This window comes from Lemur catta, chromosome 10 (assembly GCF_020740605.2).
Source record: "Lemur catta isolate mLemCat1 chromosome 10, mLemCat1.pri, whole genome shotgun sequence".
Lineage (NCBI taxonomy): Eukaryota > Metazoa > Chordata > Mammalia > Primates > Lemuridae > Lemur > Lemur catta.
The window spans coordinates 79,482,172-79,508,983 of record NC_059137.1 but is presented as its reverse complement, the minus strand read 5'-3'; the positions used below and the strand labels follow the sequence as shown (position 1 = coordinate 79,508,983).

The 26,812-nt window shown below is 36.3% G+C and overlaps 2 protein-coding genes across 5 annotated transcripts in view; one reads left to right on the top strand and one right to left on the bottom strand.

Annotated features, from left to right (window-relative positions):
• GOLM1 (golgi membrane protein 1) overlaps positions 1–4,848 on the top strand; it is a 60,433-nt gene extending 55,585 nt beyond the window's left edge. For all 3 annotated transcript variants that reach the window (XM_045562710.1, XM_045562712.1, XM_045562711.1), the window contains one exon: positions 3,308–4,848. In XM_045562710.1, coding sequence (XP_045418666.1) covers positions 3,308–3,384 — 77 coding nt within the window. In that variant the 3' untranslated portion in view covers positions 3,385–4,848. The remainder of the gene's footprint in view (positions 1–3,307) is intronic.
• A 6,347-nt stretch (positions 4,849–11,195) lies between these two features.
• Positions 11,196–26,812, bottom strand: part of NAA35 (N-alpha-acetyltransferase 35, NatC auxiliary subunit) — a 94,640-nt gene continuing 79,023 nt past the window's right edge. For both annotated transcript variants that reach the window (XM_045562708.1, XM_045562709.1), the window contains exons 15-23: positions 23,074–23,140; positions 21,659–21,757; positions 20,445–20,623; positions 17,785–17,921; positions 16,874–16,941; positions 15,818–15,958; positions 15,303–15,425; positions 12,476–12,556; positions 11,196–11,588 (exon numbers count right to left, since the gene is read on the bottom strand). In XM_045562708.1, coding sequence (XP_045418664.1) covers positions 11,529–11,588; positions 12,476–12,556; positions 15,303–15,425; positions 15,818–15,958; positions 16,874–16,941; positions 17,785–17,921; positions 20,445–20,623; positions 21,659–21,757; positions 23,074–23,140 — 955 coding nt within the window. In that variant the 3' untranslated portion in view covers positions 11,196–11,528. The remainder of the gene's footprint in view (positions 11,589–12,475; positions 12,557–15,302; positions 15,426–15,817; positions 15,959–16,873; positions 16,942–17,784; positions 17,922–20,444; positions 20,624–21,658; positions 21,758–23,073; positions 23,141–26,812) is intronic.

Here is a 26,812-nt window from a genome sequence, read left to right as displayed (position 1 = left end):
TCTTTTTTATATTAATATCATTATAACTTACAGTGATATAAACATACTTGATCAGTTTCACTCAACTGCATTTATTATCCTTTGTGAAGTTCAAATTGTTTCATCTTGTTTTTGGCCAGTGGGACCTCCCCTACTTTTATCTGAGACTTCGGTTTCCTTTGTTTCTCTTGTTCATGTCCTGCAATCTTCCCTCTACATTGAGCACTTTTTCTCTGCCCAGGAAGGAACCCCAGAAAGGAGCCCTGGCCTGTCAGTTTCAGGAGTCCATGGGCTTAGCCTCTGCCAGCCCCTTTAACCTGTGCCATGGCTGCCTTGTGGTCACCTTCTGTGAGAGCAGCAGGACCCCTCCCACTCCCAGGGGCAGTTCTCCCATTGGCCCACGAACTTGCTGGCATGTACCTGTTGGCTGTTTGGGCTTCTCCTATTCTCAGATCCATCACATGCTCCATTGCTTCCCTGTTTTTTTTTTTTTTTTTTCTTTTCAGATGCTGCTAACACCTGGGTGGTTGTCCACAGTTTGCCTTTAACTGCTTGAATTTTAGGGTCTGCAGGATTCCTTGTCATCTAATTTTGTTATAAATTTCCATGATTTTTGAGTTTTTAAATTCAATTCTTTTATGTAGGAATTCTGAGAAATTTAAAAACTATTCCACTGTTACTGCCATCTTTCCAGAATTATCCTGTTTTCATATTTTATATTAAGAATCAATTCATTTGAATGTTGGTATGGCATGAGGTATGGGTCCAGTTTGATCTTTTTCGAAAGGGCTATCTAATTGGCCCACTACCATTTCAAATCACCATTTGCAATGCCACCTTTACCAAATACTAAATTTTCATATGTATTTGGGTCTATTTTTGGTCTGTTTCTCTTCCAATAGTTGCTCTGTGGATTCACACTGTACCATACTATTCTAAGTATAACATAACAGCTTTCTTTAATAGCTGGTAAGGATATTCCCTCTGGAAAATCTCAGACATCTCTTTGCATAATGCTTCTTCCCTTTTTGATTCCTTCTCGGACTCAGATTCAAAGTGTTAGATCTCATTCTATTCATGTTTCTTACCTTCTTTTTTCATATTTTCCATTTCTGCCTATCTGGGCTGCATTCAGAATATTTCCTCAGAAATACCTTCCAGTTCACAAAGTTTTCTTCAGCTATACCTTATCTGCTCCTTAACTGGTAAGTTTTTTAGTTATTTTTTTCTCCAGGTGCTCATTCATGATAACTTGTTTCCTTGTGTGTTTTGTGCTTTTTAACTGTGAGCTACTAGTTTTCTTGGGACGTTTTCTATGGTAAGTCTTTAAGGGTTGAGTTACAGTTATATTTCACTAGAGAAGGTGGTTTGTCTCTACCAGTTGAAATGAGGGCACTAAAACTCACAGCCTCCTTAAACTAAATTCTCTTTAAGTTTTCTGGATCACGTAGGAAATGTAAATTCAAATTATAAACCTTCAGACACCACAGGGCTTTCTTTGTTGTCCCATTTTCAGGTCAGCTTTATTTCCCATTGTCTTTCAACCAGGGATATGAGCCTTTGGGTTTTTGGCTTTATGTGGGGGGTCTCCTACTTGACACCCCACCTTGAGTACAGCCCAAATCTTTGGTTTTTGTACCCCTGCAACTTTTGAAGCTGTGAAGGGAGAAGCCTAGTATCTTCAGGCCTCAGTGTCAGGGCCACTGCTGGCCTTGATGCTTGCTTTCCCTCCATTTTTGGCTTTGCAGATGCTTTCTTTTTTTACCATATGGGGAATGCGTTACTCTTAATGTTTTAGTATTTTTAAAAAATTTTTAAGTTTTCATTTTGAAATGACTTAGATTTTAAAATATAGTAACAAGAATTTCTGTATACTCTTTATCAAGGTTTCCCCAAACGTTAACATTATATATAACCACAGTACAGCTACCAAAATAAGGAAATTAATGTTGATATAATGCTATTATGTAACCCATAGACTTTATTCAAATTTAATGAACATCCAACTAATTTTTTTTCTCATCTAAGATCTAATCCAGGATCATACACAATGCATTTATTGTCATACCTTAGTGTCCCTTAATCTGGAGCTGTTTGTCTTTATCATTCATTCTCATTCATCTTTTTTGAAGTATAATAGCCCAGTTGTTTCGTAGAAAGTCCCTTAATTTGTGTTTGTCTGATCCAGCAGTGCATTCTTAAACATTGTCTTTTGTATTTATCCAGGATGTCAGTTGTTTCAATTGGCACAGTTGTTTGGAGTTTCTAGAAATGGAAGTCCTAACTTGATTTTTAAGTTATTTACAAGGACTTTGAGGTAATTTATTTAAAAAGGCAAAAGGGTAACACATTAGCAGTAAGAATGATAAGTAAATACAGAGTTTCTCCATCTTTCTGTTCTTGGTGTCATTGACTCCACTCATTTGTATACTTCAGTTCTTCAAGAGCATGTTTCATGGTCTGGTCACATCTGTTTTAACAACCTTTTAAATGGGCCTATTGTCTTACAAAATGCATCGCTTTGCAGTGAAGCCTTGTGATCTTGCATCCCCTACACTCAGGTGTCCTAAGGACTTGACCTTGTGCAAAGTTTTAAACAAAGTGAGGTAGGCAAGGCAAAGAAAATAAATGCCCTGTCAGCTCTTCTAAGAAATAGTGTTAAGTTCAAGAAGTGTCAACATTAGCTTCAACATTATTTTAAGATTATGTCTTTGAAATAGTTTAAGACCCTGGTTGCTCTAGGGAAATTAGAAGAAAAAGGCATTAGCTCGAAGTTAGAGACTTTAAAAGACACTATTAATTTAGTATGGCAGTCATTTAATTAATAGTCCCTTAAATGTCCTTTGTGTGTCAAAGGGTAAGACCAGATGGTGGAAGCCACATATTTCAGCTCTGTCAAGGGGGAGCTTTGGAGTAGCAGGAGCTGTCTGAAGCCACGGATGGCTCTTTAGGAGGCTGCGTGTGCTCCTGGAAGGTGCAGTAGTGAGGGAGTCATGCCACACAAGAGGGCTGTGATTATACTAAAACTTAATGAAAGTACATTTTTTGTCCATTTTATAGACATGGGGCATTACTTTACTATTTAATCAATTATGGAATCTGTGGGTATTTTAACTTTGTTATATGGAACACTGTTGGCTATACATATGCCATCTTTTGCCATCTTGCCCTTGATTAGGAATGCAATTCCAAATTATAGTGTTGGTATGGGAGATACAGTCCTTTATGACACACTTCCTAGAAACTTATGCAAAATGGGACCTGCCTGGGCTGCTTTCTCAAGATGTTAAAATATTAGAATGTTATGTGTGAGTTTTTCCTTTTTTAGTTTTTATTGCTGAAGATCAGAAAAGAGACACCATAAATTTATTTGATCAGCGTGAAAGGCGGAATCGTACAGTCTGAATTGAGCTGGAATTCACATATTTTACTTCAGGACCGAAGACATCACTACAAAATATTCATGAGGGACTGGATGCTCAAAGCTGTGAAATGTACTAAGTAAAATGTACATCTAAAGATGATTATTATGGAAATGAGTACGTACTTTATGTAGGAGAAATTGGACTTTTAGACGGTTTTGGGGGTACTTTTGAACTATCTAATAAAATTTGTCAAGATTTTTGGCTAATACGTATTTCATGAGAAGATCAACACCAGAAATAGAACACAAGTTCTCCTTCAAGTGTGGCAGCAGTGGTACTCGTTATTCTGGACTGTAACTGTTCAAAAAAAAAAAAAAAAAAAAAGCAACCTGTAGGAAGAATCTGTCTTCTGATGTGAAGGAGACTGACTTTACACAGAGAACTCCTTTTCCACCTCTGGAGTCCTCTTCTCCTAACAGAACATGCTGGGCCGATTTCTGTTCTCACTGGTACACACAGTGAGTGAGTGGCTTATGCTCTTGTGCAGTCACTTCCTACTCTGACAATCAATGGCCTAGAGCACTGACTGTTAACACAAACATCACTAGCAACAGTTTTAAACCAGTCTAAATACAAAGCTGTTTTGTGTGTGAATTTTTAAAAAGACTACTTATGTAATAATCTCTGCCATTTTTAATGTACAAAACACTGTTAAGTGTCTTGTAACTTGAACATTTGTGGTCTATACTTACTTTGCTTCATATGTGTGGGCAAAGCAAAAATCTTGTCTAATAAGTACACACTACCAAAAACAATGAATGGATTATACTTTTGAAAAAAGGGCCCCAAACAGAGCTTGACAAGGGCATACCTATAGCAGAGCACAGTGAGGACAGGTTTGTGTGGACAGATCTGTACCTACTTTATTACTACAGAAAAAGAAAAACAAGTTAATTGATGTTGAAGGATATATAATGTTACAAATTGGGAATGTTTGGAAAAGAAATGCAATAGTTATTTTTATCATAGTTTACACATTTTGCTTAACGGTAAGAGACTCACAAAACTGATTTAAAAATCAAAGGTTAACATTAATTTTGAAAATGACTATTTAATCATAGTTCCCAATGATAACAATGACATTAGGTTTGACCTGAATTGGTTCCCAATATTTACAGTAAAAGGTAGTTACCACTAGTGAATGACTGGCAACATCACATTAATGACTTATTTTCAGTGAGGCTCTCTAAAGGGTAAGTGGGAGAATCCACAGGATCTGGGATCCAAGAGCCTCAGAGATCATTGTGTGTAACTCTCACATTTTCAGAGAGGAAAGTAGGGTCAAGAGAAGTTACGGAGCTTCTACCTGGTGAGCTGCAGCACCTCACTGTGCCCCTGCTGTCACTGAAGGTGCGCTTTGTTTGTGTTCGTGTTGCCACCTCCAACTTGAATATTCTTCACGTATGATATTGTTTTACTCCATCATTAAAAGATTTAAAACTTTTCCAACCTCCCTTTGTGTCCCAGTCTTGGGGTTGATACGAATTTTCTCTTGCTTTCTGAATTAATACTCTATTCATCTCATGTTTAATTAGTGTATATAGAGTTGTTGGGAAATAAAATACGGTTAGTTCAACTTTTAAAACTGTTTTCACAGCTTTCATTGTTCTTAGCTGTTTTCCCTTCATCCCCTATTAGATAAAGAATCAGCTTTCAAATTGTGGATTAAGGATGGTGGTTTGCCTTGAACCTTTTGTGGAATGAGATGGGATGTCATTATAAACAAAAAAATACAGTGCTTTCCTCCTCGCACGCAGGGCCCCAAAGGCCATGTGCTTAGCAGGTATGTGTGCATTCTGAGCTCTTTCTCCAGGCAGCCATGCTCACACAACTGGCTTCCTTTGGGATCAAGGCACGATCCAAGGCAACAATGGAGAGAGAGGGCTGAGAACTGTTTCAGCAAAACAAAAACCTGTGTAACATCATCAAGTAGGTATCAAACCCCTGGCCTTGGTCTTTTGGTTTCATCCAAAATTAAATTGGTAGCTATTCCATTTAAAATTAAAATAAATTCTTAGTGTAAACTCATTTATTTTATACCTTCTTCCATCCTCTGAAATGATTGTGGACATGACTGATGGGATTATTCATTTGATCTTTTTTCCTGCAAATAAGACTGCATCTGGAGAGTCCTTAAGCAACCCTGGAATAGATGTCATGAGTAATCTAATCACTACACATAATTTATTTTTATGTGATGCAATTTGAGAAATAGTCCATTACTGGCCAGGCAAAGTGGCTCATGTCTGCAATCCTAGCACCCTGGGAGGCCAAGGCAGGAAGAGTGCTTGAGCTTAAGAGTTTGAGACCAGCCTGAGCAAGAGACCCGATCTCTACTAACAATACAAAAAGTTAGCCAGGCATCCAGGCTGCGCCTATAGTCTCAGCTTCTCAGGAGGCTGAGGCAGGAGGATCTGTTCAGCCCAGGAGTTTGAGGTTGCTATAAGCTATGATGATGCCACTGCATGCTAGCTGGGGTGACAGAATGAGACTCTATCTCAAAAAAAAAAAAAAGATACAAACCCACTTAGCCTTAAGAGGTAAGCCAGAATAAGAGTTCCTGATACAACCTTGCCTTTTCACTAATTTGTCTCTTTCAGCGCTATAGGGAAATGACAGTAATGGAACCTCCAGGTTAATGTATCATCTCTGCCTTTATCCAGAACTAAAGCTGCTGCATTGTCAACATGTAACATCTGTATCATTTTAAAAAGTAGTTTTGTGAGTTCAACCAACAGTATACAACTGTCTGTTTTTCCTGTAAAGAACAATCTTGGTTTATCAGTATCCTTGCTCTGGTTCTTTGAGAAGAGATCATTCAAAAGTTATTCTAGAAGTCAACAAGTGACATGTCTGTCACCAAAATAGAGCACCACACTTTCCTTTAAGCTTGGCTTAGTGTTTGAATTTTAAAAAGAAGTTGCAGGTATTGCATCTTTATTGTTGTAATAGTTTAGAAATTCAGAGAGCTGTTAGATAATAACTTTACAATTCTCTAAAATCTGATATATTTTCTTAAATGGAAGGCAGTGTCAGTAGTAGACTACAGTAGTGGTCCCCAACCATTTTGGCACCAGGGAGCAGTTTCATGGAAGACAATGTTTTGACACGGCCGGGAGAGTAGGGTGAGGGGAATGGATGGTTGTTTGGGGATGATTCAAGTACATTTATTGTGTACTTTATTTCTATTATTATTACATTGTAATATATGAGATAATTATACAACTCACCATAATGCAGAATCTAATGATGCTGCTGATGTGACAGGAGGCAGAGCTCAGGCGGTGATGCAAACGATGGGGAGCCAACTATAAATACAGATAAAGCTTCCCTGGCTCACCCACTGCTCATCTCCTGTTGTGTGGCTGGGTTTCTAACAGGCCACAGACCAGTGGGAAGCCCAGGGGTTGGGGACCACAGGACTCCAGAAAAAACTTTATAGTGTAAATGAGTGCATGGGTGATGTGGTTTAATATTTCAGAAAAATCATTTCATCTCTTCAAAAGCAAAAATTTTTTAACACCTTTGATAGATGTAGGATAACAAAAATGTTCAGTTTTATTTTATGGTCCCTTATGTCAAAAGCAACCAGTTCTAGTTCCCTATTCTTCTTAGATGTGGAAAAATTTGATATACCAACTTGTTTAGATTAATATTGCAAATATCAGACAAATCAATTTCTACCACATTCCAACTTACCACCTCAAAGTTCCTCTGTGTCCTCAGCCATGCTGTGTTCTCACCATGTAATCTCTCCTGTTAGGGACCTTGTTTAACCTCATCTATTCAGTTTCCCCCTAGGATGACTCTTAGCTATTAGAATGTCTTTTTACATCTTAAAAAATCCGCACTGTGTTAATTAAATGAGTAGGTATTCCTGAGTTGACTCCATGCTGTCAGGTACTCAGAAAGTGAAGTCCCTTTTCTCATGTTTATACTACAGTTGGGAAGATAAAAACAACGAACTGCAGTCATGTGCCACATAACAAACAACCTTTCACTCAACGATGGACCACATATAAGACGGTGGGTCCCATAAGATTATGATGGAGCTGGGAAAAAACACATTACATATTTGTGATGATGCCAGTGTGAACAATCCTATACTATTTTAAAATTACCAAAAAAAAAAAAAAAATCCAGAATAAGGATATAAAGCAAATATTTTGCATAGCTTTCCACTATTTTTTTAAGCTAAATGCTGTTAAAAAGGTAAAAAAATTAAAAAGTTTATAAAAAACTAGCTAAGGTTAATGTATTATTGGGCAAACATTTTTTAATTTTATGCAACATCTACAGTAGTGAACGGTAATGTCTTAGGCCTTCATATTTACTCACCACTTCCTATTCACTCACTCAGCAACTTCCAGTACTGCAGCTCCATTCATAGTAAGTGCCCTATATAGGTGTACCTTTTTTTTTCTTTTGTACCACATTTTTATTGTACATTTCTATGTTTTGATACACAAATACTTACCATTGTGTTACAGCTACCTACAGTATTCAGTAGTGTCACATGCTGTACAGGTTTGTAGCCTAGTAGCAATAGGCTATACCATACAGCGTAGGTGTATAAAGGCATTTACCATCTAGGTTTGTGTAAAGACACACTGTAATGTTCACACACTGAGGAAATTGCCCAGGGACACATTTCTTAGCCTTTCTCAGTATCCCCATTGTTAAGGCATGCTTGACTGTATTTAAATTGAAACTGTGCTGATTAAGGTGGCATGGCATAAAACCAGGAGAGGGAGGACTCTTCCCCTGGGGATATGTCACTTCAGTTGAAACTTGAAGGATGAAGAGAAACTCGCCAGGAGATGAAGACTTGGGAGTCCAAGGGAGGCAATGTGGCTGCAGCCTGAGGGGCCAAAGGAAGAGGGCAGAAATGAAGTGGGAGAGGCAGAGGTGGCCAAACTGGGCATTCCTGGGTAAAGATCAGGTCATTAACAGGAGAACAGTGGATTTTAAGTAAGAGTTGTAGAATGATCACGCTTGCATTTTATGATCTTGTAAGATCATAGCAGCTTCCTCCAATAGAGTGGGGCAAGTATGAGTGTGGGGAAGTAAATTCTTCAAGCCCAGTTGAGTTGACTTTCCAGCCTTTGCCCCACCTCTTCAAGAAAGGTGTCTCCCTATTGTCACCAGCAACCTATACTTGCCAAATCCAATGGGCCCATTTTGGTCCTTATATTACTGGCCTTTTAGCTGCATGTGGCACTCCATTCTGCTTATTTTCCTGTCTCTTTTGGAGGGTCTGTGTTTTGTGTTTCCAATGCCCAGAAGCATAGCCAGAAAAGAACAAGGGAGCAACTGCCTCTCCTAAACTTTTCCACATGGGGTGCACTTTGACCAATAGTTAATACATTGTCTTAGCCAGAAAAGTCGGTCTAGTGCAAATGAAACAGTGAAACAGACACAAACACTTGCCAAATGGTGGCATGGCATGATTTTGAGGTGTTCTTCCCTGCAGCCTATACTGTCACCTCAGCAACCATTCCCCAGCCCACTCTTACAACTTGGACATCCCAAGTCTGTTCCTTGGGACCTATCTCAGGCCGTTACTCTACCAGCTCCCTGAGCAACTGCAATCCCCACACAAGGTTTTAATTTACACCTTTACAGCCACTTAGTGCTTATTCTTCACCCCCGACTGTACCTTTCAGCCCCAAACCATACCACTACCCATCTTCACCAGGATGTCCCAAAGACATCTCAACATCTAAAGCAATCTTTATCCCCAAACCTGGTCTTCTACACTGGATATATAAGCAAATGCCACCACCTTTGTAAAGACCACCATTATATTTTCCCTTTTCCCTGCCTCCCTTTGAACCATTCTCAGGCAAGCTGATCTGATTTGATCTCATCATTTCCCTGCATAAATGCCTTCAGTGCTATCCACCAATATCTAAGTCCAAATTCTTTGATCTGGCCTGTCTTTATCTCATCCCTCCAATTCTTTTTCCTGCTCTATACTTTAGCCACACTGCCACCTTCTCACTTCCAGACCTGTGCAAATCCTGTCTAGGACCCCCTACACCAACTAATGCCTCCGGCATCTTTGGGGCTCTGATGAGATTTTTTTCCATGAGGTTTTATGTGAGGTGGATCTCATACCCTAGCATACCGCATTTCCTCAGTGCATTTCAAATATCTGTTTGCTTTCCGGCACTCTTCGTAAGATTATAAGCTCTATGAAGGGAGAAACTGTCTTACTTCCCCCATTGTTTTTTTAGTACCTTGAATGGCAGATTTTAAAATTCTAAAAAGGCAGCTCTCTTTTTCTGATTGGAAAACTATTTAAAAAAAAAAAAACGCAAAAAACTAAAGCTAAAGGAAAATATACAATTCTATCAATAATATTCATGAATAAATCTTTTTTTAGTTGACAATGGATTCACTATTGGAACATTCTTTGCTCTTAGGAAGACCCATTCCAAAAAAATAACGTAGGTGTTCTTTAATTATAGAATCTTCATCTGTACTAGGTGTCCCAGTCAGACATAGCAGTTAAAAAATGCCAGAGTACCCTCTTAATTGAAAGCGATCCCATCATTTAGCAGGGCTCTTGTTGCATCAATTCATATTCTTTTTTTGCTTTCAAGGGGACATAGTTTTTATACTTCCTATCTTGGCCACTGGGAAGGCAGAATAATTTCCCTAAATAAAATGTGCCTCGGGCTCTCCTGGTTGTTTGTCAAATGTTGATGCTCTTTTATTATCTTCTTTGCTTTTTCTTTTGATTCTTTGTTTCTTCTCTTGCTTATTTCCTACCATTTCTTTGCCTTTTGTTTGTTTAAAGTGTTCAGAAATTACCAGCAGAAACAGTATTTCAGGATGCCTAATGGCGGTTCCTGGATAACACATGTGTTACCACTCTAGGAAAAGAGAGCCAGAGTACACTTCATTACCCTACAATCTTCTTTACCATGGCAGGCAAGTTCACTCAGGTTAGCTGCTTTAAAGTATTTCCGTATTTCCAGAAAAAAGGTCCGATACCATGTTTTTTAAAGAAAGTTGTCAAATCAGAGTTAAGATATTTGCAGTTCAGAACACTTTTTGCCATTGACAAATAAAAACTGTTGACAAATAAAAACTGTCATTAGTCTTAGGCCAAGCCACAAAAGCTAATTTAAGTCACAGTGTAGCTCATTTTGCCAATAGTACTGCCTGCTACAGAGGACAAAGGGAAGGCCCAGAGATGCCTTGGCAAACACCAGAGCAGAGACAGGAAGAGGAGAAGCAACAAAGGAAGAGTGGGGCCCCAGGCACTGGGCACTTGCAGGTATGGGTAGATTTAATTCAGTTTTTCAAAGCCAGAGGATACGAACAGACCCCCATTTGAAATTGTTTCATGGAGTCAACTGAATACAAAGTAAACAAGCATGCCATATATAAACCTAGGTCTAAAATTTAATCTATATACATTACTATCTTCCTACCTTTCGAATAACACCACCAATAAACGTAATATGTAATCTTTTAAAAGTGCCCAAAGTCACAGTTAAAAGATGTTTTTTAAACGTCTGTGTTCTTATATATAATTCATGATGTCATGACACACAAAATCACAATCCCATGTAATCTAGTCTCCCTATATATTTTAGGGGTTCCATCAAAACCCCTTTTAAATGTATTTTGCCAAAATCTCATACAAGTGTTTAGTAAATCCCTTGATTTGAAACTTCATTTTGATAATTTGTTTTTGAATTGCTCAAATGTTAATGAGAAACACCTTCAGTTCTTAACATGTATCAACAAAGTGCTATTGTTTTTCATCTCCAGCAGTGCATTTTTGTCAAGAAATTTATTAACCTTTACAAACACTATTTTCACTCAATCATTCATAAAAAGTGATTTATGATTAAATCTGTAATAAAACCACATAACGTTCATCAGTGCATTCAAGATCAGTTTCATCCATGGAACATGATAAACCACTTTAAAACAGCAGTTTTCATTCACATCATATAAGGCTGTCAAACTAAAAGTATTCCTTATAATGGGGTGTTATCCAAGAAATCCATTTCATTTCCCGTTATTTGGACACTGGTGCACATACCCTTTGAGAGTGGGGTCTGCAAATAGACTGCCCCTTTATAGTCACCTTCTCAGTCTCTCTCAAACAAGTTTCACAACAGGAAAATATTTGTGAGCAGAAAAATCAAACTCAGGAGGAACCTGTAAAGAAAACGAGAAAATCAGTGTATCTACAAATATTATTCAGACAATAAGCAAAATAAAGACTTTTTATTTCAGAGTTTCCTGTGTTTTTAGAAATAAGGCAGCACAAAAGAGATTTTAAAAATTGGCTTAATGACAAAAAAAGTAGTAATCTGGAGGAAAAAAATGATTAACCTGTTTCTGGGTTTATGAAAATCATCAGAAAACATACTGACCAGCTGTTTTTTATCTTAAGAAAACAGTTAAAGAAAAATGGACTTAAATTACAGGAAAGGAGTTCAATTAGATCAGGGAGTCAACAAAATTTTTAGTTCTAGGCTCACTGATGAAATGATAAGTGATGAAATGAGAATCATCAGTAAAGCAGGGGAGGAGAGGAGGAAGACAGACAATGACAAAAACAACGGGAGTGAACAAAAGAGCAAGATATAATGGGCAAATACCACCAAAATGCCTCAATAGCTGGCTTTGTACACAATGCAGAACTTGCTCTGAAATGTTGATCTAATACGATGATATAACAACATTATCAAGGAAAACATACAGACTCTTCCACTTCCCAAAGGCAAATGACTTTTAAAATATATCATACTTCTCCCATAAATTTGTTTTTACACATTTTCTTGTTTACCCCAAGTTATTCAGTAATATACACAGCAGGGAAGAGGGAGACATAAGGGCAGATTTCAGAAACTTTAAGTCAACAAAAAGTCTCAAGGCAAAATGGCAAATTCTATTTAAATTTGTTTTTTGCTGAACTTTTTAGAATGATTTTTGTTCAATAGTTTAACTTTTTCTATAATAACATTTATGCATCTTATTGAAAAGAATGTAAAATTTTACAATATTTTTAAGATCATTCATTTTCCCTCTAATGTACTTACCTTAGATTCCTTTTTGTGTCCTCCTGCCAATAACTTCATAACCACAAAGTTGGGTTTGGCAACCTTTAATATTCTACTGACCTAAAACATGGAACAACATAAAACTATCAAAACATCAAATTCATAGTCAAAATTTCTTTTTTTTTTTTTTAATAGTCCTAGCTCTAAGGCAAAAATTTCCTCATATTAATATCGTAGATACTAACAGGAACTTTGCATAATGGAAATATTGATATTTTATTAAATGCAATTTAAAATTGTAAACAAACATTATACTTCTTTTAATACATTTCAACTAACTTTGAAAACTTTGAAAGGGCCACCCTATCTTGCTTTCATGGAAACAAAAGAACATTAGCCTACAAAAGTAGCACAATATAGTCTCTGAAGCATGGACTCAAATTAGGCTGTATATTTTCAATTTCCAGCTTTGCCACTTACTAGCTGTGAAACCTGACCAGTTCTCTAACCTCTCTGTTCCTCAGTTTCTTCCTCTGTAAAAATGGAAATGATTACTTTACCTGTCTGACAAAGATATGTGAGGATTAAATGAATTAATATATAAGAGCTTAGAACCATGCCTGGCAAGTAGTAAGTGTCCTTCAAGTGTTATCTGTTATTTCTGATTTAACTATTTGTCTAAAAGGCTTCATTTGAACAATTGAACAACGGAATAAAATAGTGTACTTAGAGAGTAATCCAATTTGAAAGAGGTTCCCACTGCCGCCTTCTTACTGACCTCTGTCAGGAAACACACATTACCTCAAGGTCAGGACGTGCTCTTCAACTCTAGATCAGACAACCACCTGCCTAGGTGACAGCTTCATTTGGACATCTAATAGACAACTCAAAAATAGGCAACGAGTCCCTGCCCTGCCTGGCTGTTTCTTGCCCACATGAATCAATCCATCTGGTTACTCAGGCAAAAAACTCTGAAATCATTCTTGACACCTCTTTCACATCCCTTTTCTAATCCATCAGTCAATCCAGATGGCTCGACCTTAAAATCTAGAAAGAATGCAATCACTCCCTTGTCACCTGGATTGCTGCTATGACCTACTCTCTGATTGGCTTTCCTGATTCCACCCTTGGCCCCACTATAGTCTGTTTCTGACACTGCCAGAGTGACCCTTTAAAACATGAATCAGATCTGGTCACTCCTCTACTCAAAACCCTCCAACAGCTCAGCCCCCTTGTTCATCCCACTCCAGCCACATCAGTCCCTGGCTGTTCTTCAATTACTCCAGATGCACTTCTGCCTCAGCACCTTTACATGCAGATCCCTCTGTCTAGAAGGCTTCATCCTTGGCTATCCATGACACTTGCTTCTTCACCCTCTAGGATTTGCTAAAGGCCACTTTATTTAGAAATGTTTAATCCCCTCTACCTCCCTACTTTCTGTAGCATTTTCTACCACCATTCTCAGCTTGATTTTTCTTCACAGTAGGACCTTCTATTATACTACATAATTTACTTACTGTCTGTAACCCAGTGCCACTCCTTTACCCCCACAAGGTCTGGGATTTCAGTCTGTTTATTTTCTGCTAGGGATACAGTAGGCAATCAATAAAACTCTGTTGAATAAATGAATCACGTTTCCACTAAATGAAATATGCCATCTGCAAATTTTTACATTACCCCCTTTTATTAAATAGCATATATGATTTTATAAAGTGTCTCTCTCTCCTATCCCTCTTCCAGGCACTGTGCTTCTCTTCCAAGAAGCAAACACAAGAATCAATGCTGATGTATCTTTCTGTACATATTTTGTATTCATACAAGATGATACTTACACATATACTATAGCCTTCCTTGACCCCCCTTTTGACTGAAATGGCACCATACTGTGTACACTGTTTTGCACCTTGCTTGTTAAAGCATCCTGAGGGACATTCCATTACAGTACATAAAGATCTTTGTCCTTTTTAAGGCTGCATAGTATTCCATTGTATGAATGCATCATAATTTATTTATTAGGCCCCCTGTTGATGGACACAACAGCTTCTTCCATTTTTTTGCTATCAGAAATCCTACTGCAATGAATACTTATATATTCATCACTTCCTTCACATTTCCTGTATGTGCACATGTGTGCATCTATTAAGATAAATCCCAAGAAGCAGAATTGCTGGGTCTAAGCATAAGCATTTGTAATTTTTGACAGATACTGCTAAACTATGCCTCCATGAAAGTTGTACCAAAATATACTTCCCAAAATGATATATACATGTTACAGGTAACTCATATTTACAGAATAAATGTATTTCAATAAAAATCAGGATACATGAAATTATCAAAATACCAAAAGCCTGAAACTTAATGTTTTTTTATTTTCAAAGTTTATTTTGATACCTCAAAGTCTTCAAAAGCAGTAGCCTTTACTTAAAATGGTGAAGTGGAATAAGGTTGTTCCTATGATAACTGACCAGATTATTTTTTATATTGAAGACATATATATGTATATTTTAATGTAGTAAACTATATATTAAAATAGAAAATTTTAAATGCCAATAATTTGAGCTATGGATCACTGTGGATCTTATTTCTATCCCTTTACTTCATAATTCTGAGTCTTAATTTCTCTTTGCATTGATTTTCTAAATTTACACAAAGGAGAGATTTACATCACCTATTTCTTAAAATAATTTTAAGTCTGACAAGGCTAGGTTGGCGAAGCTATTTGAAATCTTTGGTAGAAACATGACAAGCTCCATTTATTAATACTATAAAGTTCACTTTTATATTATAATTAACTTTCATACAGTAGAGTTAGAGATGTATTTCCTGCCAAGCTGTCCCCCTAGAATTACTGTGACTCTAGTCTCACCTCATGGTCTGGATTTGGGATATTTTCCAGTATCATTTTTGCCTGCTGAAAGTGCTTACTAGCTGCCACATACAGTTCCGGAGACTGAGGAGGAGGGCTATATTTATTGAGGTCAGACATTTCCTACAAAAAGGGGAAAATATTCAAAACATGTTTAATATGAAAAACTCTGATATACTTTTTTAATCCTTAAAGAAGTCTACATTGATTATTCATATACAGACACTGAAACAAACACTCAACACATGTCCCTTTTTCCTATATAATATTCAATTCTCAAACCTCATATACCACCTATTATGTTCATAACTTAAATATTAATAACCGTTAATGTGATAAGTCCATCCAACAAAGCCAAATAATTTTCATATTATTTAAAACTGCTATTTTAATCACTTGTCCCACTATCCCAATAAGTTTGATTTGACTGTTTTAATAAGATGGCTGTGTACAAACAGCACATCTCCAGGAAAATCTAAGACTGAAAATTTCATGATTTCACCGAGCAGGTTCACCTTGAACTGTAGGTAGTGCACTGGCGGTGGTGTCATCACACTGTTGAATGGAGCAAACCTGTGCTCATACCGGACTTGTTCACTATCAAGCTCGAACTTGGGTTTGCGTACTTTGCCATCCATGTCAAATGCTACCATGGTCTAAAGGAAAAAGGGAATGAGAAAAAGTAGGAAATCAATATGAAAAAGTAAATACCTCCATTAATACAGAACAGAAAACAAGGAGCAGTTATTTATATATAGTTAAAAAAATTCACAGCTCAGAAATCAGAAATAGGAAGAGAAAAACTGGCTTCTTAGTATTCATTTTTATTTTATGTGCCATGTTTTACACAAAAAATCTTCAAGCTCCAGTGTTCAATATATTATTATTTTTCCCAGTGAAATTATAGCACATGCACATTATTATTACATGTTGCATACTTTCACAATAGCTTTGAAACTTTCATATAGAAGCTTCTGAAGAGACGAGGAGCACATAAATTTCAAAGCCTAGGCCCTGTTTTTCAAAATAGAAGTCCCACGTTCTGCTTTATGCATTTTAATGTAAGCTACCTCAAATGATTTCTTGAATTACTAAGTACAACTTAAGAGTTAGTACCTACTACCTCCTGAAAATGCCTGCTTTTGCTTAAACCATTCATTTGAGCCCATCCCTTTCCTAATATACTCCTAAAAAACCCAAACCCTATCTTCTCCATAAAACCTTTCCTGACCATCAATCAGAAGTATTCTCTTCTTTATTACCCGTGTCATACATACATCAACTGGCTTGTTAATTAACTAGGTACGTGAAACAAGGACCATATCTGATTAGAATTGGTATCCTACAATGTACTCCAGTACTGAGCATCTGACACACAGCAAGGTGGTTCAAATGTTTTTTGAACAAATAAATGAAAACAACTAGACTTGAAAAATGGTAATCTTCAAGCAGATGGGAAATAAATGTGAAATTAGAATCTGAAAGAATCACAGAAAAGAGTTAATTTTAAATAAACTATTTAATAGTAATATAATTAAAAAGTAAGAACCACTTCATTTTCAACAACTTACTTTAAACATTCCAGCACACATGTTCTGATATGCCTGGCTCATTGTGATCTCTCGGCTCAATGGGCGAACTGTAATTAGAAAGAAAATCTTCCATACTCTTTCCCCCTCCCTCTTGTATTATTGCAAGAGAAAATCTAATTTCAAAAAATCTTTTAGCTTGTTTACCAAATTAAAACTTGTTTGTTCCTACAGGCTAAATTTTGTTTTACAGTCTAAATCTACAAATAACAAACAGAAGTACAACTGAAGCTAAATTGTGTCTCAAAATGGCTAACACTAAAAATTCTAGTATGAAGTAATTTTTAACTTTTCTGGATTCACCATATAGAAACTTAACCTTTTATAGCAGAAACCCATGAATATAGGTATTTAATGACCCACCCCAACTGCTCAAATCCTAAGTAAACATAAAGTAGTATTTTATAATGATTGTAGCAGTACCTACAGCTTCCCTAAATGATCAATAGGGCAGTCCCTTTGAAACACTTCTCTTTCCTCATGGTTCTTGGATGATGCCCCATGGTGTTGTGTGATCATCCTTCTGTGCCCACTCCAACGGCACAGCTCCAGAGCTACTTCCTCCTGAATTGTCAGGCTCTATCAAAAGCTCAGTGGTCTCTTGCTGTCTTTTTCCCCAACCTATCTTGCTCGTACACTTCACATGGCTACTTCTTGATCTAGGATCCTCTAATAAATTGAATAGCAAAGAAATAAAAGCATGGGAAGGGACAAAAAGGCTTATATCACTAATACTGAGGTTCAGTCTCTACCTTATAATTTCTGAAGAAATGAAAGATGAGAACTAAAATATAATCCCTAACTCATGAGTAGCTTTCCATCTATTTATTTGCAGAAATTAAAGTGTACTCTAATGTTCTTTATTTCTTAATCTTAGAAATTATCCACAGCACCTTTCTTTTTTTTCTTTGTTTTTTTACTGCTGCGGCCCTTCTGCTGCTCTTCCATTATCCTTTCCTCTGCCATTTGAGAGCCATCAGCACGACTCAATGTTGACATCAACCATGCATAAAGGAATTCAGAGAGATACCTTAAAGGATAAAAAATGTTAGTTAAGTAAGGGTAGATGTCTAAATGAGATAACTTTATCAACACACGTATTAATAATAACGTATTTTTATAATGCTTTAAGTTTTTTAAAAACATCATCTAGTTAAATAGATTAGATCTTACAAAAAATATTACAAGGATTAACTTTTCCTTTCTATATTTTATAACTTTTCAAAAGATTTCTTGATAATTATACATATATGTAAATCAAATGAAAGTTCATTAAATTGTTTTTCCTGTATCAGGACACATTTCTTCTTAACCTATTAAGTAAATATTTTCTTTGCCTGTTAATGACAAAAGAAAGCAAATAAATTCAGAAAAAGTTAAAAAGTTATTGGCATTACATAAAACAATTCTAAAAAATTAAGACCATTCAGACTTATAATTTACTTAAATTTAACCAATAAATGAAATGTATGACAGAATGATATTCTACCAGACACTAATTTTTCAGAAGTTTAAAAATACATTCTGCTATGCCAGAAAATTAGTTCAAATCTAGGATATGAATATATATACTTTGCAATATAATCCATAACAAATAAGAAAGCATACATTTCGTATGGAGAGAAAATAATTCCTGGCACTGAATTTAAGATAAGCATTTATTATAGTATCTTTTTATAGGACACAACTGGATTTTGTTTCCCTACCACAAAAATTTAAGGGTCTATAACCTAAGCTGTATCTTAACTCAATGAAGAATTTCTATGCCTTCTACCTTCCGATTCTCCAACCTAAGGACAGATCAATGAGGGGGACAGCTGACAGAATGCAGGCCTCTCCTCTGAAATGTCAGGTACTTCAATGAGTTTTTATTAAGTGCTTTATCAAAATGAATATACAATTATATCTAAGGAGAGTAAGAGTGCTGATATTCTATACCCATGATTCTCAAATTATCATCTCTGGGCAAGCAGCAGTATCACCTGGAACTAGTTAGAAATGCAAATTATTGGGCCCCATCCTGGGCCCCATCCTAGACATAATAGGTCAGGAATTCTAGGAACTGAGCCCAGAAATTTATGTATTAATGTGCTTTCCAAGTCATTATGGTGCATGTTAAAATTTAAGAATCACTTTCCACTGTTGATTTTAAAAGGGTCCACATGCTTTAGGGATAATATTCATGAACAACAAAAGCAAAAACGTTATCTTGGGAAAATGCAGGGAGTCCAACCTATAATTTTGAAACCAAAAACAGTTCAAAACTAATATGAAGACCATAAAGGTATTTACAGACTAAAATTTGTTAATAAGAAATGAATCTGCTTATGTATGTAGATAAGTTTGTAATGGAGAATTTACCCGAATATCATTCTCATTTGTTAAGATACCAATTCTTTGTGCAGAAAGTATATAAAAATTATATTTTGAGCTGAGAAATCAAGAGCAAAAGGTTCCAATTAGTTACATCAAACAACAAAAGAACGAACTTGAGCATGTTCCCCTATAAAATGAAGAGAAATGTCTACCATGAGTTTATAATAAAATGTATCCCAAGTATCTATATAAACACCTGTTGGTGAGGGTTATTTGATATTATCTATATAAATGTTGGAGAATACAGCAAAGAAAATTATTCTTATATTACTATAGTTGATGCTTAAATTCAGTTTTCATAGCCAAGAGTTATCTGGTTAAGAGCCCTCACTGCTCACATTCCTCATAACAGTACGTCAGAGAAGATACAATACCTTAATTACTAAGTTAATTTAAATAAGAGTTTAAAAGGTGAACTATATTAAAGTCTAATATGCTAAAGTTAGGTGTTTTTGATGGGTAACATAGGTCATTATTAGTTTAAAATACCACCATACTTTGCCAGACTAAAAAGATTAAAGATAACTGAATTAACACTCAATTTTCTTAATTTATTTTTTTTTCTATGGCAACTTTTCCATGCCTAAAATAGTCTCAAACATCCTCTTACTAGGTTTCTTCATCTCATCCTCAAGTGAAAGGGAAGAACCTTTCTGCTAAAGATCATCTTTTATCAACTCTTTTATCAACTCCAAAGCTCTGAGGCAAATCCTCAGGAGCAGTTTCAAATAGTCATGCTCCCAATGATCATCTTGGCCATGATTTCTTCTCAGGAGAAGAAAGATCTGGTTCCCATATGAACTTTAACTCCTTCAAGTAGTACTGAGTGCCACTGAAGTCACAGCAAAATGTGTTAATTTTTCTCCACAGGAGCAAATAAAAGATATTCAATTAATCCATTTACTTTGGAGCCACTTTTTATCAGTGATTTTTATATAAATATTCAAATAGCTAGAAGAATATATTTGTATATGAAAACACTTTAATATGTTCAAGATGATCTAGCTTTAATTTTCAATATTTTTCCAACTGTCCTACAACCAAAGGTAAAACACATCAAATGAAAAAGTACCCTGAAATTATACTGTTTTATAGATTCTCTCCTGACTTTACCCACTTTATCTCAACTCTTATCCACTCTATCCACCACTAATTTTAATGCAAATTGTTCTCTTACCAATATATGTAGTAGTACTCGTGCATGCTATAGAGTTCCAATTCAAAGCCACTTAGAAGATACTGTATCATAATTCGAAGGTTATGGTAAAGGACCCAGGTACCTAAACAGGCCAAATGTTGCCTTTGGGGTTCTTGTTTCAACAGCATAGTGTGAAGTGCTGCATCAACCTTCTCTGCCTACCAAAATAAAATGTCATAATATTGTTTTGTTTTTCTAAAGTAATAAGAGAACTTAAAAAAATGGCTAAAAATAGCATATGAGCAGAATATTTAAATCTCATCACCCAAAGAACTCTTATTTTCAAATGCATTTTTGGTTAGGCTTACTTTCAAAGTTCTCATCTCACAAAGGTTAACATTTACCTAAACAAATCTTAAACTATAAAGACATTTTATTTATTTAAAAAAAAATTTTTTTTTTTCAGACAGGGTCTTGTTCTGTTGCCCAGGCTAAACTGCAGTGGCACAATCATAGCTCACTGTAAACAAATTCCTGGGTTCAAGCAACCCTTCCCTGCCTCAGCCTCCCAAATAACTGGGACTATAAGCAGGCACCACCATGCCTGGCTAATTTTTAAAAGTTTTTTTGTGGAGATGGGGTCACACTATGTCACCAAGGCTGGTTTTGAACTCTTGGCCTCAAGTGATCCTCCTGCCTTGGCCTCCCAAATTGGTGAGATTACAGGTGTAAGCCTCCATACCCAGCTGACATCCATTTTAAAGAACAAAAACACAAATAACAGGCCTGGCATGGTGGCTCACACCTGTAACACTAGCATTGTGAGCTATGATGATGTCAATGCCCTCTAGCCCCGGGCACTGCCAGAGCAAGACCCTGTCTCAAAAAACAAAACAACACAAATAACTGACTTCAAGCCTTTATAGTATCAATTAATATTGCTACTGCTCACAAATTAACTTTAGAATCAATATATATTTATTATGTGAAGCTTTCTATAAAACGATTGTGCTATATTTCACAATTTATCTTGATTATCAAAGAAATAATTTAAGATATTTATCAGTTTGGATTATTGTTCTGTTTCTTTTTGTAAATTCTCTTTTGTATATAAAACTGTTAGATTTTAAGTGAAAAGTAAGCTCATCATATGGGAAGATTAAATAGTCAAAATACTATTTCAAAGAATTTTTTTTTAACATCTGGACAAAGTGTGTGAATTGTTTAAGAAGGGAGAAGAACTTGGCTCTTACCTCATCCTGCAAGGTGGCAAATTCCTCAAGAATATGACCAAGCTTATCTCTCTGTCGAGCTCTGTTATGCCCATGGATCTGAATAAGACTACAGAATGGCTGTAAGACACATACAATTTTTCAACTGTAAATATGAAATTTCCTGAGACTAAAGAAACTTAACATTCCAAGTTCTCAAAATCTGGTTTAAGGGAAAAAATGTTGTATATATAAGAATCGTACCTATATATACATTTTTTACAAAGGTGTTTTTAAGGAACTCAACATCAGAATTTGTCAATAACTGGAAAAAAGTGGCCATTTGTAAAGCTTTTCATACGGCAAAAATATCTTCCTTCAATCTCTAGATATCTTCCTGCAATTTTAAGAAGACAGTTTCTTTTCTGCTTATTTAAGCCAAAAGCCAATGTTCAAGGCTGACATTTATGTATGCCTTTAAATATAGCAGAATGCCTAATAATTATACAGCTGAAGTAATGGATAATACCTGTAAACCCTAAGGTTCTTCTATTCCTACTCTCTATATACAATATTCTCATATAAAACACTATAACATTTCACTAATCAGACAATAACATGCTCTAAGTATGAATTAGTTTTCTTGAAGTGTAATATTATTTTATATTTGTATACATTGACAGGTATTATCTCATTTGATCAATAACTACCCTATTACAGTTACAGAAAGTATTAGCATTTCACTCTTTAAAAAGTGGAAAATTTATAGAACGTGATATGCCTGATGATGATAAAATGTTAGTGATAAAAATGAAATCTGGTCTTTTGTTGACTCTCCTTTCACCATACCATGCTGCCTTCCTATATATATTTAGTAACTGGATATATATATATAGGCCCAAAAGAGCGGCCTGTATGAGTTTTCTAAGAGAAATGTTTATATAATTAAATAAGATTGAATTATAGTTCATTCAATCCACTACAAGGTTTGCACTTTTTCTAATTACTCAAGACCTGAAAAAAGTTTGTGATCTCATTTAAATAATTTTATCATAATCATATTCATTAATGTAGTACAAAGATAAGTGTATAGGGATGTTACAAATATTCCCAATTTGACCTTTGTTTTTAAGGTCAAAAACAAAGCAGTTTTAGTGTCCATTTACAAAAAAATTTGGGGAAACAACTGCTGTTTCCCCAGTTGGGGGTCATCACATCCCGTATCTGTGGTCCCACAGGCTACAGTGGGAGGTCATCAAGGCTGCCTCTATAGCTAACAATCTAACAGGAAGACTACAGACTATAATGCCTCAAGTGCTAAGAGAAGATAGAAATTTTTTATTTCCTCACTAAAAGTAAGACATATTAGATTTAAAAAGCATAAATTAATGATACTGAAGGAATTACATCCCACAATTTTTAACATACCCATCACAAAATCCAATTGTAGCTCTTACCCGAACACAATGAGTAACAAAGGAGTCGATACAGTCCTTAGCCTGGTGATTATTATATAGGCAGCACCTGTAAGATAATATTCACATCATCAAAATAAAAATATATGGCCCAGACAAAAGAAGCAGTGATTATGGTAGAGATGCCACCAACAGACAGAGAAGGTAAAACAGAAGAATCAGAACCAATTACTAAGAACTATTTATAATTACTATGTTGTTCACAAAATAAGTATGTGATATATTTCTAATTCCTTTAGTTCTATATTTGAACAATTAGAGTTGGATCCAATAAGATCTTAGCAGGGAGAAAAAGAAAAGTCTAAAGCCCCGCTTTTTCATGACCCTACTCCAATGTCATATATTTCCCTAAAACTGATTTCCACATGGATTGTGCTCATAATAGTAATTACAAACAAAAACCTATACAGAATCCTGACTTTTTCAAGAGATATCCCCATTTCCAACCCCTGGCTATAAATCATCACCTATCTATCCCTCTGACACCTCATCTTCTCTCCTTACAAAGTGGTTTCCGTGTGGCATTCCTTACCTGTTAATAGCAACATTTCATTCCTGAGCATTCTGGGAGGACCTGCTACCTTCCTAGCCCAGGGGGAGCTATAGGGACTAAAGTGATGGGGAGATTTTTTGCACCAAAGGCAATGAGACAAAGCAAAGAGACTTTCTTCTGGTGCCTTGATGGGAGCTGACAACTTGCTACTCATAAGTGTTTGCCACAGCTGAACAATCTGACAGGCACCTCAAAGAAAAACACAACCACGGTCTTACAACAGAAAATGACAATGCACCCAGCAGCTAGGAGAAAGAAAAAGAACACCTGAAACAGGCAGGTGGTGAAGAAGTCCTGGAAGGTACACTACATCTTTAACCCCAAAGTAAGAAAATTACTTAAGGAGACACTAAAATAAAGCACTTAAAAAAAATAATGTGTACACATGGACACAGGGTGTGGAATGATAGACAATGGAGGCTCAGAAGATTGGGGAAGGAGGAGGGGGTAGATGATAAGAAATTAACTCTTAATTGGTACAATGTACATGATTTGGGTGATAAATACCCTGAAAGTCCTGACTTCACTACTAAACAATCCATTCATGTAACAAAATTACACCTGTAACTCAGAAATTTATACAAATAAAAAAATACTTTCTGGGGTGGTCACAGTGGTTCACACCTGTAATCCTAGCACTTTGGGAGGCCGAGGCAGGAGGATCACTTGAGGCCAGGAGTTCAAGACCAGCCTGAACAACATAGCAAGCCTTTGTCTCTACAAAAAAAATAGAAAAATTAGCCAGGCAAGGTAGCAGACACCTGTAGTCCCAGCTACTTGGGATGCTGAGGTAGGAAATTGACTTGAGCCCAGGAGTTTGAGGCTGTAATGAGTTTGAGGCTATAATGAGCTATGATGCTGCCACTGCACTCTAGCCCAGACGACAAAGTAAGACCTTGTCTCAAAAATAAAACAAAACACCCCAAAAATTCTGAATTTAAAAATGATTATTTTCAAATTTAGAAATTCAGTTGAAAGAAACATGTTCACTAGTAGCCTTAACCATCAAGAGGAAGAACTTTCTCACAACACAGCAAAAATAACAAGGAAATGAATGTCATGAGGAACATGCAGGGGAGATCTAGAAGACCTACTAGAAAAAAAACCTAAAAAAAAAAAAAACAACAGATGAAGGTAAGGCAATAGTTAAATAAGTAATAATAGGGATAATGATCTGATGAGAAGACTTGAGCTTTAATGACCGAGTTCCAGATAGGACTAGTTGAAAATCACACAGGAATATTCTGGCAAAACTTCTGAACTCCAAAAATAAAGAGAAACTCTACAACGCTTTAGAAGAAAGTTTCAAATCACTTAGAAAGGGCAGACCAGCATCAGATTTCTTATCTGCAACATTAGTATTTTAAAAACAGTGGAATAACAAAAATGAACTCTGCCACATATACAGTCAATTCTCATCATTTTCAGTAGTTATATTCCATAAATTTGCTGAGGACACTGAATTAGTAACTACTGAATCATTGCTCCCAGGTGAAATAAACAGGTTCCCATAAGCCTCTGGTCACAACATTTTCATGATCTGGTCAATACACAACCTTGTCTTATGTGAATTTCTGTTTAAAGACACCTTATTTAATGTACAACTGTTGACTCATTAACATCAGAATCATAGTCCAACAGCACTACAACTCATGCCTGAGTGAAGTTCATTTAATACATATATTTTCTCCATAAGGCACATCACAGCTAAGGAAGACTAGACAGCTTGTCACTATACTTAAGGGCACTTTAAAATTTTTTTTATTTTAATAGACAGGGTCTGGGTAAGTTGTTCGGGTTGGACTTGAACTCCTAAGATCAAGCAATCCTCCCACCGCAGCCTCCCAAGTAGCTAGGATTACAAGCACACACCACCACACCTAGCAAGGGCCGCTTTTTTTTAAACAGTGAACTCAGCACAAAAATGTGAAAAATGTGGGCCAGGCACGGTGGCTCAAGCCTGTAATCCTACCACTCTGGGAGGCCGAGGGGGGTGGATCCTTCGAGCTCAGGAGTTCGAGACCAGCCTGAGCAAGAGCAAGACCCCACATCGCTACTAAAAATAGAAAGAAATTATCCGGACAACTAAAAATATACACAGAAAAAAATTAGCCGGGCATGCGCCTGTAGTCCCAGCTACTTGGGAGGCTGAGGCAGGAGGATTGCTTGAGCCCAGGAGTTTGAGGTTGCTGTGAGCTAGGCTGACGCCACGGCACTCTAGCCCGGGAAACAGAGTGAGACTCTATCTCAAAAAAAAAAAAAGTGAAAAATGTGGCACGTAACAGAGTTGTTTATAGTATGAGAGCTGAGATAAGAAGGCAGAGCTGCCTCGCTGGACCTCAGCATTTGTTACTCTGCATGTGTTCATTCTGCAAATGTCTGTAGAGACAGTGAAAGCAGAACAAGTACTGATTTGGGGGTTACAACAAATTTAGCGACTAGGCAAATTTGGAAATACAGAATCTGCAAATAATGAGGATCTACTACAGTTAAGTCTAAATGGATAATAATAACTGACAATGTGTTATCTAAGTGCTGAAGAGGACTCAAATAAAAAAGCCAAAATGCAAATTAAGATTTACACATTAATTCACATACATCATATCGTCAAAATTAACAAGTCTCATAATGCCAAAGGCTAGATTATGGAGAAATGGGAATTGTTATGCAGTTTTGTATAAACTGGTTCAATTATTTTGGGAAGCAATTTGGCAAAACCAGTAAAGGTGAAGATGCACATGCCCTACAATCTAGAATTCTACTTCTCAGTATATATCCTACCTGCACAAGGAGACATACTCAAAGATGTTCACTATAGCACCAATTTTAATAGGAATAAATTAGCAACAATTTAAATGTCCAATTATACACAAATGGCAAAATAAACTGCAGTATATTCAAATGGTGGATTTTAATGAATAGGTTTGTATGAATCAACTTGGGTAGATATCAAAATCCTAATGCTGAATGAAAAAAATGTTGCAGAAGGATGAATACAGTATGAAAAAAATGTACAGCTTAAAAACACATAAGCTGGTGCATTCCATGGACACGCTTATTTGGTGACATGTACCAGCATCCATAAGAGTGATGCACATAAACTGCAGTGTGGTGGTTACCTCTAGGACAAGACTGAGAGGAAAAGATGGGTTGGGGAGGAGAATTTGA